This window comes from Amblyomma maculatum, chromosome 5, assembly GCF_055883805.1.
Source record: "Amblyomma maculatum isolate TAMU_Amacu chromosome 5, ASM5588380v1, whole genome shotgun sequence".
NCBI lineage: Eukaryota > Metazoa > Arthropoda > Arachnida > Ixodida > Ixodidae > Amblyomma > Amblyomma maculatum.
Genome location: NC_139348.1, coordinates 103,850,572 through 103,871,067, shown reverse-complemented (window position 1 = coordinate 103,871,067; position 20,496 = coordinate 103,850,572). Strand labels below are relative to the sequence as shown.

General features: G+C 42.4%; 1 protein-coding gene and 1 non-coding gene across 2 annotated transcripts; both read right to left on the bottom strand.

The window, feature by feature from the left end:
- Positions 1 to 800: 800 nt before the first annotated feature.
- TRNAG-GCC (transfer RNA glycine (anticodon GCC)) lies at positions 801 to 871 on the bottom strand. Its single transcript has one exon. It is a non-coding gene; the product is annotated as a tRNA-Gly (tRNA).
- Positions 872 to 5,696: 4,825 nt separating this feature from the next.
- LOC146189085 (uncharacterized) lies at positions 5,697 to 20,428 on the bottom strand. Its single transcript, XM_084604025.1, has 10 exons — positions 20,088 to 20,428; positions 19,919 to 20,014; positions 19,769 to 19,824; positions 14,488 to 14,576; positions 14,123 to 14,218; positions 13,556 to 13,749; positions 11,579 to 11,714; positions 8,507 to 8,543; positions 6,715 to 6,877; positions 5,697 to 5,965 (listed from the first exon to the last, which is right to left on the bottom strand). Exons 1-10 carry the CDS (start codon positions 20,132 to 20,134, stop codon positions 5,878 to 5,880), a joined length of 1,002 nt encoding a protein of 333 aa, XP_084460151.1. The 5' UTR covers positions 20,135 to 20,428; the 3' UTR covers positions 5,697 to 5,877.
- Between the last annotated feature and the right edge of the window lie 68 nt (positions 20,429 to 20,496).

Here is a 20,496-nt window from a genome sequence, read left to right as displayed (position 1 = left end):
AATGCATGAAACTCATTGATCCCCATGTACTTCTGCCGCGTTATAAACAGCGATGAAAGCAAAATCTCATCTTCCCTAACCCTAGCTCAACTACTCAACTCACCAGCAACTTCTCAACAATTCCCTAAATTATTTTCCTGTATTTTGAGTCAACAACGTAGCAGGTGAAAGCATTTGCATGAATGATCGATGCATTTGTACAAATGCATCATTCATGCACGAAGCAACGAGCATGAATCAACGAGGTATTATTGGCATTCGCACAAAGCAGGTGAAATCATAAACGATTTCACCGGGCGCAAATAAAAAGTGTATTTATTTGATTTATTCAATGGGACGTCACGACATCAAACGGCCTCAAGAGGAACTAGGGAAAAAAGCAGACAAACAATTTTTCCGCGCATTTTCTCCCGAGCGAGCAGTCTGCGAATGCACGCGATCGAAAACAAACGCACCCACCCCACCCCTCCCAGTCCTATCGCCGACATGTCAAGCCGTTATATCACGAAGGAGGACTGGGGGAAGGTACCGAGGTACTGTTCCAGGCTGCACAGCTGTTGCACGTAGTGCAGATCAAGCATACTCATATGCTGGATTCAGCGCTTTCGTCGCGAATCAACAAGCCGAACCTAAGAGCACTATAGATGCTTTCATTAGGCGAAAGCCTTTATCAGAGTGTAGACAACGTAGTGCACGGTGCGTGCTCTGCTATCACTATCACAGTGAATTCGTACGCACACACACACACAGCAAGGCACGCTTCAAATCAACACTAGCAAACATGGTAAGGGGAAAAAAAATGCGTCGGCCGGGAATCGAACCCGGGCCACCCGCGTGGCAGGCGAGTATTCTACCACTGAACCACCGACGCTGCCTGAAGTCGTAGATATCCAAAGTCAATTTTGTGCGTTCCTTTTCTCTTGTAATAGTTCTTCCGCAGTTCTACGCAGAGGATCGAGGCACTTCGTTTACATATCAAATTTAATAAAGAATTTCTGATCATAAGTTTTAACAAGCTGACGCTGCGCCAACGGCCTGCACGAATCGCTGAATAGTCAAGACGGTGGTCAAGACTGTCAAGACCCTCCCGCATGATAGGCGGTCGTCGGCGCAGTGCATGCGTGCGCTAGCGTGCGTCGGTATGCGTTGTAAAAGCAGCAGAAGTTCTCCTCTGTAGGAGTATTTCGGATTAATCTTCGACCACAAGAAGGTAGCATATGTGAGGGTCCACGTTTTTCGATTTAGTAACTTATAAAGTTCGGAACTGCAAAAAACAAAACTGCAGACGGGGCTGTGGCAGAACTTATAAAAACCAGCGAAACAGTAATTAATTTTACACAAGGCCGGATTGAGAAAAATCGAGGCCCTAGGCTAAAGCACATGTAACTCCATAACTCCCCCTCCCCCACATACACACCCACACACGCACATTTCCTTGGTCCTCACTTCCATACACACTTCCGCACCCCGTTTCGTTGTAACTACACGTAACTAAATATAAAGAATAAGGTGCGATACTTTTTATTCCTGTGTGAGTGGTGCTTTAGTTTTTAGCACACAGAACGGGTCGCGTCCGGACTGCTCTAGCTCTGAAGTGGCCTATTTTCCTCTCCTAAAGTACGTGGGAGACGAGCAGTGATGGAACTGCAAATGCAGGGCGATGTAGCGATAGTGACGGTGGGAAAAGAATTTCCAGTTACGTTTTTTTGATGCTTTCCTCGGCCACAGGCCGAAGGGAATGACAGTAAACCATTACACGATCTCCAATCCTCAAGCAAGTGCACACCATCACATAAATAGCTAGGAATAAATAGCTCAGAGTGGTGGGGAATTCTAGTTTTTGCAGCTCGACAAGGTCTATTAAACAAAGTCATATTAGTCTCCTAATTATGTTTTCTTTTTTTTTTTTTTCGCTTCATACCTGTTGCTTAGAGTTCCGCTATTTGTTGTTCCATATAAACAGGCCTTCTCCTCCTACCTTTGGAGATGGGGCCCTGGGCTAGAGCATACTGTACCTGGACTGAGCCTCCCCACCCGATTTTTACAGGCTGTGCTAACTACAGCTTTCTCTTAATGTAAAAGAATTACTGTAAACATTCGCAGAGGTGGCTGTGAAACCTCCTTCTATACCACTAAAAGAAAAAATTTAGCAGTGGTTAAACCGAAGGTCGAAAAATAGCTCAACTTCAGATGCCTGGGCACCGGCTAGAGCAATGGCTTCTGCAACACACTTTGCATGCCTTTGTTCATGGGTCCATTCCCGGGTAGTACGTACATAGCAAGTCGCACTTCTCATTATTCTAGAGTTTCCATTTCATTTGGCTAGCTTTTGTTGCTGTTCCTTTGCCAATCCGTTTTCCTCGTTCAGCATATCATTAGGTGATCTGATTCTGCCATTAAAGGTTGGTTGGTTTATGGGATGTAACGTACAAAAGTGACTTGGGCTATGAGAGGCACCGTATTGGAGGACTCCGAAAATGTCGACCACAGCTCACACAGGCACCTTGCTTTTTGTCTCCATCAAAAAGTGGTCGCTGTGGCCAGGATTCGATCCCACATCCTTGGGCAGAGCAGTCGATCGCCCTAATCACTGCACCATCGTGGCGGGGCAATTCTGCCATTAGTTGGCAATGCTGACGGCAATGGGAGCATCGTGCTCTGATGACCTTGGCTCCCGATCATCCCTCCTTCATAAAACCCTTACAGGGAGCCTCTGAATACTCTCCCCCTCATTCCTTAAATACTGCAGCACTAGAAAGACCAGCCACACTAAAGAACATTCCTTGTAGCCATTTTTTGCAAAAGCCAACACACACAAATGCAGTTTCTTCCCCCAAACCATTTCCGACTGGAATGTACTGGTTGAGTTCGTTGTTAGTTCAACTAACGTTGAAGAAATTCAAATTTTTTTTTCATGAATTAGTTATACCTAAAGCTAAAGCTGCTAGAATTTCATGCTTTTATACTTTTTGTTATGTAATACTTCATTTTCTTTGTGTAACATGGAGTGTATTTACCATTATTATATGTTATGTTTGTGTTTCACGACCTTCCTGCCTTGGCCAATCTGGCCTGCAGTATAGTGAAAAAAGAAATAAATAAAAATACAACCCGTGGTATGGCCAACAGCAAGCTGCAGCATTATATGACTGAAGTACATGATTTTTCAAAGCACTTGAAAAATTCCTAGTCAGCATAATGCTTTTATAGCAACAGTGAGCTCTGAGAAATGTTTGGATCAGGACAAAATAAAAAAAAAAAGAGAAAAGATTCCCACTACTTGCGCAGCCCTTGTTGAAACACTTTTGAGCCCTAGAGGCCTCAAAGTATGAAGCGAGCCACAGCTGACTCAAGAGCACTGTAAACAACATTGTCATGAAGTCCTATTAGCCAAGGCTGCCATTATGGCCATGCAAATATCATTTGCTCAAATGTGTAAGAATCTGCCCTACTGCATCTTTAGAGGCAACTGAAACTGAGTCACACTGCCTTCAGTTGCTGGCAAAGCTCATTCTATTCAGACGCACTTGGCTATGTCCATAAGTATTTCAGCACACTCTGGACACAAGAATTCAATACCCCATATAAACTCATGTCATTAACCTGCATCTTTTCAAGAAAAGTTGACATCAGTTTTGTAGGTAGGTTCATTACAGAAAACAAAAAGTTTCGACTGAGTTTCTTTGTGAGCGTGAAAATCGAAATTTCACCCCTGTCCACCTGTCCATAAATCCATTCATCATAAATGAAAACATGTGTTCTGACAGAATCATGAAGCCGGATTTTAGCACTGTTAGCATCAGAAGGTGTTTGCTGCTATTGCAGCGCTATGTAACTTTATGTAAACTTCCAGCAAAAAAAAAAGAGAGATGGATTTATTATCCAAGTGCATCCATTACGCAAGTAAATAGTACAGTAGGCCTCACCCTCTCTCCACAAGTCTCCCTTGGCCTACGGTCATTCTTAGTGCGTTGTTGCTCAGTGGTCACAAGACACCCTTCGGTGTTCACTACCTTTGACCAGAGAACATGCTTCTTTCCAATTCTTTTCCTCTCTCTTTCTTCACAGATGAAGTAGCCATATATATATATATATATATATATATATATATACAGGGTGTTTCGTGTAACTTGAACCACGGACTTTAAAAAAGCGGCAATCCTCAGCTCGCTGAAACCAACGATACCAACGGTGCCAAGAGTTCTATGTTAAGTTGTAGAGAAGGCTTAGAAACAACCAATCTAGTTCATTGTGGCATCATACCTCCTATGGCATCCATTTTTCCGGTATCTAATGAATACCAATAAGGAAAATCAGCGAAATATGAAAAACTACCACATGATAACGCTCATGAGCTACCATACTGCAGCGCTCTCAATGGTGCTTCGGGCAAACGGAATGTGCTAGTGGGCCGTGGTGAAGTCAACGGCCACCGCTCTAAGCAGCAGTGGATTATCAGGTGGCTTACTGCTTTTCTGACAGTGCGTCAGTACTTTCCAACGAAGCACGCGAAAAGGAAGCGCTACCACCTCTGATAAGCAACAGACAGGCCAAGGACAGCCAATTCAAACTAAAGCTTTATTCTCAGACAGGAAGGAAAACCTTCGAAGACTGGTGTCTAGTAATTCACTTGAACCACAGGATTCTCGAATAGATGCATTGCCCTCTAGTTCATTATGTGTTTGAACAATCTGCCAACAACAACTATTCAGTTCTGACACCTTTTTTATCACATTTGCAGACGCAGCCTTCAGCATGCTTTAAGGAATCTGACGACAAAATATCTGAGCTGCTCGTCTACAGTCACCGCTCGCTGCACACAAGGCTAACACCATGTCTGCTTTTTCTAGATTCGAGAAACGCATTCTTCTCGCTACTCCTGGCACTCGAGCTCTCAGATGAAGACTGCACTTGCTCCTTGGCTGCACTCTGATTTAAAGGAGAAAAAATGCAGAGGTTGCCTAAAAGAACCAAACAAACTCTTTGCCTTTCTTGAATGATTTATGCAACCACAGAATCAAAGTGTCATATTGATTGCCTATCCGTGGCTTGTCTGTCGTTTACCAGACTGCAGCGCATCCTCTCCACTCACAACCGTGGAAAAAGCCGATGTATTGTCAAATTGCTGCTTAGAGCGACGGCTGTTCACTTCACCGCAGGCCGTGAGCACATTCCGTTTGCTCGAAACGCCGTTAAGAGCACTTCAGTATGGTAGCGCATGAGCACAGTCACATGGTGTTTTTTATAATTCGCAGGCTTTCTTTAGGTGCCAGGAAGAAGAACACCATAGGAAATACAATGCCACAATAAACTAGACCAGTTGTTTCTAAGCCTGCTCTACAACCCAACGTAAAGCTCTTGGCACTAAAATGAACACTCATAATTTTGCATAATTCACTTAATTAAGCAAAATATTAAAAAAAATGTTCTGAAGAGCAGCATCACATGACAGCAAACAATGTATCCCAGGTTTAGGCTGGCTGCGAATTACCGCTTTTTTAAAATCCTCGGTTCAAGTTACGTGAAACACCCTGTGCATGTATATTCATTTTGTCATAGTCTAATACAATTCTGTATTAATTCTGTATTCTGTAAGTCTGTATCAATTTTGTCGCTTACATCCTCCCTCGTGGGTATACGTCATTCTCCAAAGTCATAATTTATTCGCTACACGCTTCCTGCGTCAGAATGTGGTTCAATATTGCTCATGTGTTTACACACTCAATATACACATTTATTTTCACACATGATGTACAAAAATATAAATAGCAATAAATAGCAAAGTACAAATGACCATCATACACTACAATTCTTCAGAGCTGTGGATGATGGCAATAACGATACCAGCAATAAAAAAAATACCTAAAAGTATCGCTTTCACTCTTCCCGCACGATGTATGCTGGAAAGCGATGACCTTTGTCGCAGATTATTCCATAAAATGTCTTAATAGCTGCGGCATACTCCCTGCAACAAACAAGAAAGAAGGAAAAGAAGCCGATTAGAAATGAATGTAAGCATCTCTCAGCACACTCTCAAGTACCTTTATTACTTGCTCTTCCGTATTGCACCTGTCCATCACTACGTTAGTCATTACTGCATAGCACCGTCTTCAAACTAACATATCGACCAGGTACTGTGTTCCTGACCAATTTTTTTGTGTCACCGAATTATGTACAACATGAAATAACATGGTTACAAAGATGCTACATATAAACACAAGCAAGTGCTGTCTGTTGCACTGTGCAGAATGCAGTACATTAGAGTAAACAACTGGCCTGCTTTGCTATATACTGACGGACTTTTATCTATACTAATAATGTACCCTCTAATACAGAATAAACAATAAAAATTTTAATACTTTATAATTCTTCGCTCGCTTTTGTCAAATGTGGATCTATAGGTCATTCTTGAAAGGCCGCATTGCAGACAGGCAGTCTCATCTGAACAGTGTATTTTCATCACCGCTTTCACTTTTATTTTTACAGGCCTAAATCATGCAAAATAAAATATCTTCTGTCAAAAAAAATTGGGTTCAGCATAGTTTTAGGATGTAAAATACCTAACTTGGAAAGGGGGGAGGTGAACAAGCTTTGTCCCATAGTTCCACCCCCGTATTATGATGTTTGTGAGTGTAGTGAACTTAAAACTCAATAAACTTAAGGTTGGCACACATTTCCAGGAATTGTGACAAAAAGTGGTGAAGGGGTACAAACACATCTGGGCATGGTGTGCTTTCCAGAAGTGGTATAACACTACAGGCACAAAAGTCTGCCATGAACTTGTCCAAGGCAAGGCACTTTTTGTCGACGTAGGTGCGGAATTCCTCTTGAAGCTCTTTCAGTGTTGGAAACTCCGGTGATATCAGCAAGGAAGACACTGCACGGAAGGATCGAGAATGCAGTCATTTCTGTACAAACAAGTTATGAAGCAGTATGTGCAGAATGCTGTAGCACAGTGCACTTCAGCTTCTGGCTGGTTAGACTGTGCATGAGTAAATATTCGCAGTCGTAGTAATCACATGTACTGTCAGGAAAAAAAAAAATGCAAGTAGTTAAGAATAGTTAGAAACCTCTGCAGAAATATGACCAAGCTGACAATGCCTGATTTCTGAACAGAACACAATTTCCTTAGTGTCCCCACATTCCCACTGAGCTTTCAGTTGATCTAATTTCCTGGGATGTGCCTTTCTGCCAGTAGTTAGTACTGTGATGGTTCAAGCAATCTTTCGCAGACACCTTAGAAAATATTTCCCAACAGAATGCAGAGGACAAGGCGTAAAGCAAAAATCGTGGGTGAAAGCCACAAAAATTTCCGGTGCTACCAAACTGAAGACCTACAAGCTTGGACTAACCTATTGGATGATGGTTATTACAGTGAAAACGTGTTAAGGTGTGATTTGCGGGGCTGCGGAAAAGGTATGCGCAAAGCTAAGTATGCAATACTAACTGAAAACAGCTGAAATATACCCAAACATTAGCAAAAACTGAGTTTCCACAGTGGCCTACCCCTGTAAAACTGAACCAAACAGCCCTTCACGGGAATCACCGTCGGCAGCAGTTAACACTCGAAGCTTTGCTCAACCGCAAGACGTGCTGGAGTGTGATGTCATTTGGGAAACACTAAAGATGGAAAGCACGCAACACATGGCAATGCCGATAATGTGACAATGTAATGAGACGGGGCCAAACCACAGCAATGACTCCAGTCAGCCTGCAATGATAGCTGTAAGCACACCCGTTACGTGCTTCACACCCGTTACGTGGCCGTGAGCTACACATTTAGAGCCCTAGTGAAGTTTGCCTGCAACGTGCAGTGTAGTTGATGGTTAGTTTACAAGGTATCCTTTTAGGCTCATCCTAAAGCAATACATTTGTAATAAGCCACTACATCGTAAGTGAGCGGCACAAACGAGGCTGAATAGAAGCCGAGCTAGTTATAAGTGAGTACATCCCAAGCGGGACTACCGGTTAAGCAAGTACACTTTACAAGGTTTTACTGCATGCATATATGCTCAGTACTAGCATCACGTGGGTTTAACTGCTCTACAACCAACTAAATTAACCCCAAGTACCAACACAGCCTGGAGTACGAGATGGCCACAACAATAAAAACTTTGATTTTGAAACAGTCCCTGGGCAAGCTGGTTTTTCTTGAGCACTGGCCTCAGAAATAATGGCAAATTTTCCATCTGAATTTCTAGAAGCATAAAACCTGCTAGCAAGAAATGGACGGAATGAAGAAAAGTGGAAGAACAACCTCACCCGTTCTCCAAGCAAAAAATGTTTAACCTCTCTCTAGCACAGAAGAGATATTGGGGTAAAAGCATGGCATAATAGCAGGTGATGCTATTGTCCCTTCTTCGCAATGATGAAATAATACTAATCAGTACATTTTGGAGTGTTATTAAGCAATCTCGCCACTGTGCTCATGTTTCAGGCCAATCAAATTGCACGAATAAGTCCATCCTTCTCAGCGTGTGCCAATTTTTGAGTGAGCTTCACTTACCCTTACTCCTGCCTGGTTCACCATCACCACCAGCTTCCTGCAACACCACACAACGATCAATGTTTGGGTCTGAACAAAGAATGCTACTGCCACCAAAGAAAAGAGAAAGCAAAGCGAGAGAAAAAGAGACAAGAAAAAGCAGGGAGGTTAACTGCTCACTGCACTCAATTGCCTAGATAAAAAGAAAGAGTGAAAGGGAAAACAGACAGAAAGGAAACTTAGTCCCTCACGTTTGTGGAATTGTGACAGTGGTAATGGCATAAGAACACAACGAGAAATGCAGGTTGCATGTACGCCGCCTTGGAAAGCATCCACTGCTCTGCACAGTCAAAGACGGTGATGTTAAAACACGCACTGGTAGCAGACAATCTCTCAACTGAAAAAAAGCTGCATGTTTTGGGGTGGCTTAAATGACAAATGTGTTTAAAAAGGTGAAAGATTTCATCAGCAACAGACTACATGGAATGGCCTAGCATCACAAGGCATGTTGTAACTATGCCAGATAATGGTGAATGCGCTCAAGAAGGTCTGTGGGTATATACGCTTCGCATCTCCGGTCATATAATTTAAGTGTCCCAAACTGCCATCAGGAACATTTTACACCTTATTTGGTGATGGCAGTTTCAAGCTTATGCGTCAAGGAACAGGTTAGCCTTTTCAGTAGTTCTGTCTTGGAAAGAATTTTTATTATCTCGGAGAAGAACACTCTTTTAGTGATAGCAATGCCAATGCTGCCACAGGTCCGTTCCAGTTATGAGACACTAGTTACACGATCATCTAATCCAACATGTGTACAAGCACTCGCAAAAGCATAACACATCCTCAACCAACTGGTGGTTACACTAATAACGGCACAGATGCAGTCTTACAGTCCCATCCCCAAAAACCCCTTTATACTGACACAGCCATCCTGGCTTGTCACTCTGGCATCTTGCCAGCCATCCAGTTAGCTCAGGTACAGCCCTTTCAAATAAGAATTTGAAAGGGCTGTACAGCATTCAACTGAAGTTGTGTGGCTACACCATGGTGGCTGTCGTCTTTTTATTGGTTGGTTCGCATAAGGCGAAATGAAAAATATTTCTGGGCAGTTTAGTTTCAAGCTGATCACGAATTATTGTGAGCTAGCAAGGTTAATCCTCGTCTTGCATGGTTTGTCTTGGCTTTCCTCGATTTTGTCCGACTTCAACTGAGTTACATCAAATGACATACATATTGTATACTACTTAAGCTCACAGGTGTGCCAGATAGAAAGCACACTTGAACCAAGCTAAATGACCATGCCTGCATGGCCTAGGAGTGAAGTGTCTCACTCTGTTTTCCAAGGGTCCCGGAGGATATGATTGCTATGCCAAACAAAAGAGTTGCCCAAGTTGACAGCTCCTGCTGATTCGGCTGTGACATGGTCTCGTGACGTCACACAAGTCGCCAACCAATCAGTGCCTCACAGACAGACACACATGCACACTTACAATAACTTTTCAGCAGAAAATAAAGCCCTATGTGCTAATGCACAAAATATCCACGTGCCATGCAAAGTCAGTGCAAGTTAAAGAACCCCAGCTGGCCAAAAATAATCCAGTATTGTCCACTATGGTACCTCTCGTAGCTCATATACACCTTTGGTACGTCGAACCCCACAAAGCATATTACTGCGCCATACCAATTTATTTTTGTTTTCCTCATTGCATCACTCATGCCTGCTTTTGTCCTTTATTGCCCTTCCAAACCTTAAATTTAGATTTAGTAAAATTTTGTTAACCACTTAAGATGTAAAATCAAAGTTTCAAGGACTATAAAGGCGATGCAAAATGTGTTCACTTGTCTGCAGTACTTTACAATCACTGCCTATGCATTCCAAAAAGCTGCAGTCAATGCTTAATACCAGTCACTTCTGGACAGGGGACTTGTCAAGACATGAGGTTGCCAAGTCACCGTCAGCCACCTAAAACTCAAACAAGCTGGCTTCAATGTCAAAAAGCATGGTCCCACATCTCTTCTTGTGTAGCACATGTAGTCAAAAAGTTGAGCTGAGTAGCTGGAAGCAGATGAAGACAAGAAAGGTGGCTGCCCAGCAGACTACGAGCCACAAACCAGAAAACCACAGCTCCATTTATAGCAGCTATACCAGCTGCCTAAATCCCACCTTACACATACTTATTGTCACAGCTCTTTGCCATCTGACACCATACATAGTCCGACAATTTTGGTGCATGCAAGAGTGATGGCCGAGGTCGAATATGCCAAGTTAGGGGCTCAGAGTTGCTCTAAGGCGCATGTGCACAACAGCTATTGTTTGAAAAGCAGTGACAAGGAGAGAGTGTATGCAGTCCATTCGGCCAATCAGGGACTGGAATAGTGCATCACGTATCTATCTATAAACTTGGTGCAGCCTGCCATTGTGCCCAAAATAGAAACTATACTCAGTGTTGGTGTCAGCAGAGCCCCGGCACATCTAATGCCACCACTGAACTGCAGATGGTCGATCTGGCTAGCATGACGGCATCATGACACATACAAAGCCAAACTACCGCCTCTCTACGTGTGTGATGGTGCATGAAGCGAAAGTGCTATGTTGCATTGTAAGGTGAACTCAATAATTCCCAAGTTTGTAGCATACTGAGCCACACTCGCGCAGCACCCCAGATATAACCGATGCCACCTGGGGGTTCAAATTATTCGGTAAAATTTTAATACAGATTACGGGATCGCAAACCTTGAAGTCATGTGGGATTTCAAATTGATCAAGAACCAATTAAGCTTTACTGTATAGCTTTACTGTATAGATAGCATTGGTCAAAACATCTGCAAACCACCGAGTTTGCTTTTGAGGTATCTAATCGCAAATTTACAGAACACACCATGTTTCAATTTGCTAGGGAAAAACAATGGCCTTTACGAGCTTCAGTCGTGGCATGAGTGTTGCGCTACATGGCCCAAAAGCAAACACAGTGCCGTGAAGAATTTTGAACACGGATGTACACATTAATACACCCTGAGGTAAACAGCAGATATGTGCAACAGATCCATCAAATGGACGATGATATCAGCAGTTTAAAAAGCAGGCACACATACCTCAGCATCATACATGGCGAGGAACTGACGGCGCTCAGCGCACTCGGCATCCACTGCAGCGCACTTCCGTGCTTCGTCCACCAGCGCTGAAAACTCCCGAATTTGCGCCTGGGCTTCTGGAGTGCCAAGCAGTTCCCTGTTCAAATGCATGCTTTCTTTACATATCAAAAGGAAAATGTGGCTGCTCTGCCAATTAGTTCCCCAGAAGGGAAGAATTGATGTAAGAGCAAGAAACAGCAGGTAGGCACTAAGAGGACAGCAGAAAGCAAAGCATGCTTGCAGATCATCGTTACCATGCCTCAGATAACAAACTGCAAAAGCAAGTCCAAAGCTTTGTGAATGAAGCAGCAGTCCAGTCAACTGTGCTGATAATTAAAACCATAAAATAAGGAAACACTTATTTGAATTAATGAGGCACCTTTATAATGCACTCAGTATGTGTAAGGACCCATGCATAAGTTCGAATAAATGGCAAGTTCAAAATGAGCGAGTTCAAAATTGGAGTGCATTGTACAATGTAGGGGACCAGCGGATAATGGTTAAGAAAAGAGTTACTGCAACTGCTAAGAAAAAAAAACATCAAAGGCAGATATTAAAATTGCGATTTTGCACATAGCCAATAAAAGAAGTATATTGCCAAATCAGAAAAAAAAAATAATGCAGGAGGAATCAAGACCCTTCAGACCAAGCAGCAAAAGGAAGTGAGCAGAACATTTGCAGTTATAGTTTAGGTAAGTGCTTGTATGTTTCTATTAACTTCATACCAAAAGAGAGAAGGTGGCTGAAATAACTTGTGATGAATTTCGCACCTTAACACGGATATCTGCAAGTAAACAATTTTTTTTTTTTTTTTTTACATCTTTGCATTGCCATTAGCTGAAGCTTCAGTAGCCTCCAATAACCTTCAGGCACTGAAAGGCTAAGCTATAAATAATGCAATGCCTTACCCTTTGACAGGGTTTAACACATGAAAGCAACAAATTTAACAACAGGGCCCATTAATTAACTGCCATTCAGTGGGCATCGATTTCGGTTGTTTCCCAAAAAAGCAAACACGCAAATAAAGACTTACAGCTAACTTACTGGCCGAGTGTACTCTTTTGTATTGTTTATTAAATATGCCAAAGCTGTAGTGAAGACGAAGCACCAGAAATATGCTGCTCTTCACATTACAAACAATGGTAATAGTTGGATGACAAACCACTACAAACAAATCAGGATCACAGACGTACGGACACCCAGCGAACACCTGCTCACAGGGAAGTAATCCGCTATGCTACAAGCACAAACTACAGCACGCTAAATGACAGAGGCCTCATGGCAGATTGTGCAAATTATATGCATACACTTGTTAACACTACAAGAATCTACAAGAAACAGTGTACTAACAAGCTTGCATCTGGTTAAGTCATAGGCAGAAGCATGTTAAAGGGACATTGAAGAAATGTTATACACAGCCTACATCAATTTATCATTATATTAACACGACAAAGAAGCTACTTTTGGTTAAAACTGTATCTTTATATGTTAGAGAAAATCAAAATATGAAGGACAAGTGTCATCATTACACGCCACTTTCAAAAACCGCTCCAATAGCGACTTGCAACTGCTGATTGTAGAGTGCCTAATGTATACAATGTTAGCATTACTGTCACAAGTTTTAACTGAGCGGAGGAAAGAAACAATCCCACTTCAGTTTCAAATTTCTCAGCAATAAATAGGTCTTCTGCTGCCACACTAATAATCAAAATTTGACAGAGCTGTCCATGGTGTCCTTGAAAGTGGTGCCACCAATAGTTCAATAATGTACTAATATTCTACACAACAATCAAGCACACCATTCATCCCTGGTGGTAAAAAGAAATTACCATACTTTACTGTAGGTTACTGCTGTATTTTCATGCACACTGTCCAGCTACCACGTACAGGTTGCATTTTTCTGAAATTTTTCCCCTTTTGTCTTAAATAAGAACATACTTGTAATTTGGTCTGTCCAGCTTCTTCAAAGGACTTGAAGCTCTGCGCTGTGATATCTGTTTCTGGCATCGTGTCTGGGATGCTGAGCGTGGTTGGTCTCTGCTGACAACGCTGAGCTTTCTTGACACAACCACAGAACGACTTCGCGGTCGCGGTTGCTGCTTTGGCACGGTCGACTTTGCAACAGTTTTGGGCTGTGCATGAAATTAAACCTGTTGTTAGCAGCAATCAGTGCACAGCATGTGGTCCAACACAAAATCTCAAAGGCCCCCGTACCACTGCATCTTAGCAAAAGAACATGTGGTTAACAGAGTTGAAATCATGGAAATATATAAAAAATGGGCTCGCATTTTCGTGAGGCAGAGTAGCACTTTTTTCTCTACTTGAAATTATGTAATAAAACTACAGTAATACTAATCCATAGACAAAGCTGTTTAATTATATAAGCAACATGCATGCTCGTAAAGAGAAGACGATAAATGACCTGTGCAGATATCAAATACAAGACAGGTAGTGTGTCTACTGTCTGTGTGTAAAATGAATAGCAACCAAATGAATCACACAAACCTTATCATGTAGGTTGTTGTCCGCCTTCCTTGATGGCACCCAGGGACGATTTTTCGCTCTTGTCGTATGCTTTTCATTTTTAGTCTCATTGTCGAACTGTGCAAAGAAATAAAATATAAAATAGAGAAGTGAGCTATGCATCCAAGTACACTCCACATGATATCACTCGCAGCACTCTCAGAGCAACTAATTTTTCAGGTATGTTGGTGACTCATTTTGTCAGAGAAAAGCTTCGATGAACCACCTAGAAAGTAGCACACACATTTGACAACGAACGTGGAATTAGCCAATGATGTACAGCTGCTTTTGTAATTTCTCACATGTCCTCAATGTGCGAAGATGAATGAATGACAAGGGATACGTACATCTCCGTTTCTGAGCTGTCTAGCTTTCGCAAGCAGGGAATTAGCATCTTCGAGCTTCTCTAGCAGCTTCTCTTCAACGTTTCGCAAGGCTGCAGTGAAAAACAAAATGAAGGTTATAGCTATAATCAACAAGAATATATTTCTAGTTCACTATAGTTTGAAAATATATTATATTCCCGCTCCAACTGTGAAGGCAGAAAATTATACTTCGAAAGAAACTTGGCCGAGTTTTACAACAAACCACATTTAGGCCGATAATAATAAATAATTGATTCAAGGGAAAAGAAAGGCGCCGTATCTGTCACACTTGTTCTGTGGACACCTGAACCACTCCATAAGGAAAGGGAGGAAGGTGAGAGTGAAAGCGCAAAGAGATGAGGAGGTGCCCCAGTGGAGGGCTCCAGAGTAATTTCGACCACCTGTAGATCACGTACACTGACACCGCACAGCACACGGATGCCACTTCGTTTCACCTCCATTAAAATGCAGCCAGCGGCGGTTGGGATCGAACCCAGGTACCCCGGCACAGTAGTCGGGTGTCTTACCACTGCAGCGGGGCAAATTTGAAGCCGATCGAACGAGAATTTGGAGCACTGAACCATTAGCTAACCAGCTAAAAAGAAAGAAAAACAAGAATGATTTCTTCCCCCAAGGTGGGTACGTGCCCTGATACTATCTTACTGCAAGAAACTTGGCTCTCTCCTAATCGTCCTATCACATTTAAAAATTACCATGTTTTTAGAGCTGATCGCCCACGTGGCTGGAGCGGGGGCTTGCTATTGTCCCTGTCATAATTTCAAACATCTACCTTCCCACAGGTGTCCGTAGGACAGACGGTTTAGAAGCTTTGCTGCATGATAATTCAGACATATTTTTGGCTGGGGACTTCAATTCCCATCATGTCATATGGGGCTTCATAACAGACTATAGTGGGCAGTTACTTTGGTCTCGGATGTCAAGAAATGATGTGCATTGTTATAATAGTCGCGCTTTACTTATATGAGAGCAAATTCTCATTCAGTTATTGATTTAACATTAGCTAGAAATGGTATTGGAGTACCATCGTGGTCTACAATAGACTGCGGTACGTCAAGTGACCTTTACCCTATCACTTTCATCATTGCATGTAGTCTGCTTAGGCCAATTGGTACATCCTGTAAATTTGTCAACATTACGCTGTTCAAGGAATTTCTAGGGGTGGCCTTCAGGTCCTCTGTTCCTTCTGATAAATAGAATCATGGTCCTGAAGTATTGTCCTCAGTGTTAGATGCAACTCGGCGATAAGAGTTTATTGTTCAGTCTGGCATTAAAAGCAAGGCTCCTTCAAGCTGGTGGAATGAAGAATGCGAAAAAGCCTATCGTCAGAAGAAAGCCACATGGAAGCGCCTAGCCTATAACCTGTACCCAAACAACTGGATTAATTACAAATTCTTTGCAGCTTCATTTAAAAGAACATTGTCTAAGGCTAAGGATGAATATAATGCAAATCTGAACACCTATTTGTCTAACCCAGTCAACCGGAAATCTCTCTATAGATACATGGAACGTATAGAAGTTTTGCCTTCCTTTCATACCACCTAGTCCACGGTTCTTTCCATGCAAGAAGAATTAGATCAATTGGAATCCATTGCCCAAGGCCTTACGACGCACTTTCAAGCACACAATACCCTTTCTTCAGCCTAATTTCAGTCTGCTACAAACTTCACTAAAGTACCTATATCTGGATTAGTGTCTGTAGTTCATTGCCTGCAGTCGGCTGCCCCTGAAGTTGACAGAGTATCAATTTCTATGCTGAAAATGCTATTGAACGAGTTTGCCTTGGACCTATTGCAGACTGTGAATTGGTCTTTGGAAAAAGCTTGGCTTCCACAAGCTTGGAAAACAGCGAAAATTATTTTACTACTGAAAGACCAGGGGAAGGGTTTTGATCTCGACAATATTCGGCCGATTGCTATCACTTCAAATTTAGTTAAGCTAATAGAACGGTTAGTCTACTGTCGTCTCACGGATCATGTTCTATCCTTTCATGGCTTATTTAGCGAGGCTCAGATTAGATTCCGAAGGGGATGCTCCATGTGAAGCGCACACGTAGACTTGGAGAGACGTATTAGGGTTGTCATGAGGCAAGAAGTGGTTTCAGCTCTAGTTACCTTGGATATTACCAAGGCGTACGACAGCATAGAATACAGCGTTTTGCTTCATAAATTAGCTGGTCTACAACCTCCCATGTACATCTTTACGTGGATAAGAGAATTTTTAAAGGATAGACCATTCTTTTACATAAAAGGTGCGTTAAATACCAACACTTACCCCCAGTCAAGAGGTGTACCACAAGGGTCAGTCCTCTCGCCGTTACTGCTTAATATAGTAAAGCGTGATACTCCTACTCACCCGGCCGTCAAAGTTTATGTGTATGCAGACAATACTGCTTTTTCTGCTTCTGCCACAAATATTCACAAGTAGGATTATCTTAATACTCTGAAAGTCTGGCTGGACAGCCTAAGGTTAACTTTAAATGTCAACAAATGTGCCATCCTCGTATTCCCTGTTAACATTGCTTTGTCATATCATTCTGTCCTAATCCCGCAGGTTGGTTCTATTAACTATTTGGGTATAATACACGGCCCACAGTTAGACTGGGGACCCCAAATTAGAAGTCTTATGCTTAAAGGTGAACATGCTCTTGGCCAGTTGATGAGAATCAGCAACAAAAAATATGGTATGCACCGGGACACTCTGCTCTTGCTTTAAAAGACCTACGTACGGCCAATACTTGAATTCGACTCCATTCTCTTTTCTGGGTGCCCAAGATACAAGCTTGAACCCCTGTTTGTTTTGGAACGACAAGCTCTGCGCCTTTGCTTAGGTCTGCCCAAATCAGTAGCCAATGCTGTGCTGTACTTAGAAGCTAGGATATATAATCTAAATTCGCGGTTTCAGCTTCTCACTGTGCGAACATTTTTAAGGTCTTTGGAGCCTGTCCCTGGATTGGCTAACCCCTAATTTACTTAGATCTCATTATACTTCTTTCATAATATTTGGACTAGGTATAAGCTCCCTCAGGTTGTGTTTACTAATTCCCTGCTGTCGAAACTTTCCATATCAATAAGCTCTTTAGTACAAGTTAACCAACAGCAGCCCGATACTATAATCTCATTTGATGACACCCTTCCAGGGGAATGCTAAGAATTTGTCTGCCAACATATTAAATGGCCTTATAGAGGAGTATGTACACAATTTTCTGAGCCATACTGCCATTTTTACAGATGCCTCCCAGCAGAATGGAAAGGCAGCTGCTGGCATATACCCCCAGGCTCTTGACTGGAGTTATTCATTTCGGGTCCCTGACTGCACGCCTATTTTTGCTGCTGAGTTTCTGGCCATTGAGTTGGCATTGACTAAGACTCTTAGTAATATCACTAACTTATTATTTTCTTTCTGACAGCCTATCCACGTTGTAAGCACTCAAAAATTCGAGGGATACTCTGCTTTTATTTCTCCTCACATTACAGAAGTGCGTTTTCCCTGGGTCCCCGGCCACTGTGGCATTAAATCTAATGAAAGGGCAGATTTTTTAGCAAAATCCACCCTTGGTGGACCTCTTGTTCCATACCATACTAATACCGCTTACTTAACTTTAGCGCGATTTCAAAATTTCCGTCTTTATTACGCGAGTCACAAGCCTCTCCTTTCTGCACCAGATTACCAACACCTTAAATGGCCTTGGCGTGGATGCATGTGTAGTTCAAGGCAATATAAAGCGTCTCTGACTCTCTTGCGCTGCAGATTACATAAACTAAATCTGTATTTATGTCTTTCGGTTCAATCCATTCCTAACCTCTGTGAGTCTTGTAGAGTAATCGAATCTATAGATCATTTTTTCTGTTCTACCCCGCCGGGGTGGCGCAGTGGTTACGGCGCTTGACTACTGTTCCCAAGGACGCGGGATCGAATCCTGGCCTCGGCGGCCGCTTTTCGGTGGAGGCGAAAAGCAAGGCGCCCGTGTGCTGTGCGATGTCAGTGCACGTTAAAGAACCCCAGGTGGTCGAAATTTCCGGAGTCCTCCACTACGGCGTCTCTCATAGCCTGAGTTGCTTTGGGACGTTAAACCCCACAAACCAAACCAAACCAAACCCTTTTTCCTCTTCTGCCAGCAGTTCGAATCTCTCCGTAAAATTTACTTAGCGAATCCCCTTTCGAGATTAGGCTTACCTCTAAACATTCCAGTTCTTCTCTCCTTCAGGGCAAGCGTCACGAGATATGCCTTAAAACCAGTGTGCGATTCTATTCATGATTACATAGTTTCATCAGACAGATTCCTATGCTAGGTAAAACTTCATTGCTTTTTCTTTTGCTTTTTATTTTTTTCCGAATTCTAGTCAAACACCCATATTTATTTGAATACACCAGTCCTTGACCATATATATATTTAGAATCTACAATGTTGGCCAATCCCCCGCCGTGGGAATGTGCCATTTCGACAGAGGTCATCATCATCATAATTTGGGCATTCTTGGCCGATCCCCCTGTGTGGGTATGTGCCATATGCAGGTGTGAGGCAGGCTCGAGCATTTTGGAGCAGCTTTGGAGCAGCTTTGGAGTAAGCAATGAAACGAGAGTACTGGAGCATTTGAATTATGTTTTGGCGCACGCTTCTAAGGCCAAATGCATTTCATAATTGCAGTTTCCTTTTTCTGAAATATAAAATCTGCAATCTGATTTCATTTTATGCAAGATCAATGCCTTTCCAACTTCGCATTCATCTCTGATAAGACAAACGGCCAAAGCATCTAAAGTTATGTAATATAACACAGGCCGACATTAGCAAAAACTTGGAAAAGACTAGCAGCAAGTGTAACGCTTGCTGGTGGACTCTATGAACAGATATCTAGTCTGACCTAATGAATTTACCTATTTTGACTTGATAGATTAAAATGTCGAGTCTGCCACTTTGATGCGTTCTAGCAGCGATGCTCCCTATCTCCCCATCTTGTGCATATCTATTTTATTTCTTTAGGATAGACTTCAAAGCCTCCAGATATGGAGTATTACATGATCCTTTTTGATCCTATGTCTGGGTTGAAAAATTCCTGAGCATATGGATATTTTGTCTGCCAAAAAAGGCGCCTTCAGAAAACAATACCGCGCCTTGACAAGCTTGGTGCCAGTGCCACTCCCGTGCGTTTTGCCTACTGTGGGATCGCAGACGACTGCAGCACGATATGTTATTTGGACAACAACGTGCCATATTGAAGAGGCCAACAACAACAACATTACTTACCCTGAGCTTGTTCCACTTGACGGGAATTCGCTTCGTCCTGCTTTTGTTTTTCTACACTGTCCGGCCGGGAAAATAAAATGCAGAGGATGTCAAGGAAGCAGAAAACGGTAGTTCTTCGCAAGCACAACTGCTAACATTGTTCAAACTCACAGAGCGATAAACTGTCGATACATTTCATTCATAATGTCCACTGATTGACGCTCCGAGTCAACTTCAGCCTGTAGGCCATTCAGAATATCCATCAACCTGCAATTAATTGCATTTCTGCGTGAGTAACATTTCTGATCAGACAGAACAGCGCTTCGCAGATTCGCTTTACCGTGACAGTGCAGGTCCCCACTTTAGAGATGCTGGATCAGAGTCCATGTTAAACAGCTGTCTAGAAAAGCTAGAAGACCATTAACCTGTGCTTGCAACTGCAAGGGGGAAAAAAAAATGAACGTACTGTATCAACGGCGGACAGTTCCTCGCTCACTCGCTCAAGATGACATGCCGCCATTCATAACAAAATGACATGATGCTCAAATCGCTGGACGGTGTCGGTGGTTTCGGTTTTCAAAAAAATCCTTAAAAAAGAGGATAAATCATGTAGCATGTAACAATTTTTCATTTACATAACAAACAAGCATTTTTGAGGTTAGAAAACCATTCAAAAACAGCGGTATTAATTTTAAACCATAATTTTGTCTGTGAACGGCTGCTAACGGCTGCTAATGGCTATGACAAAT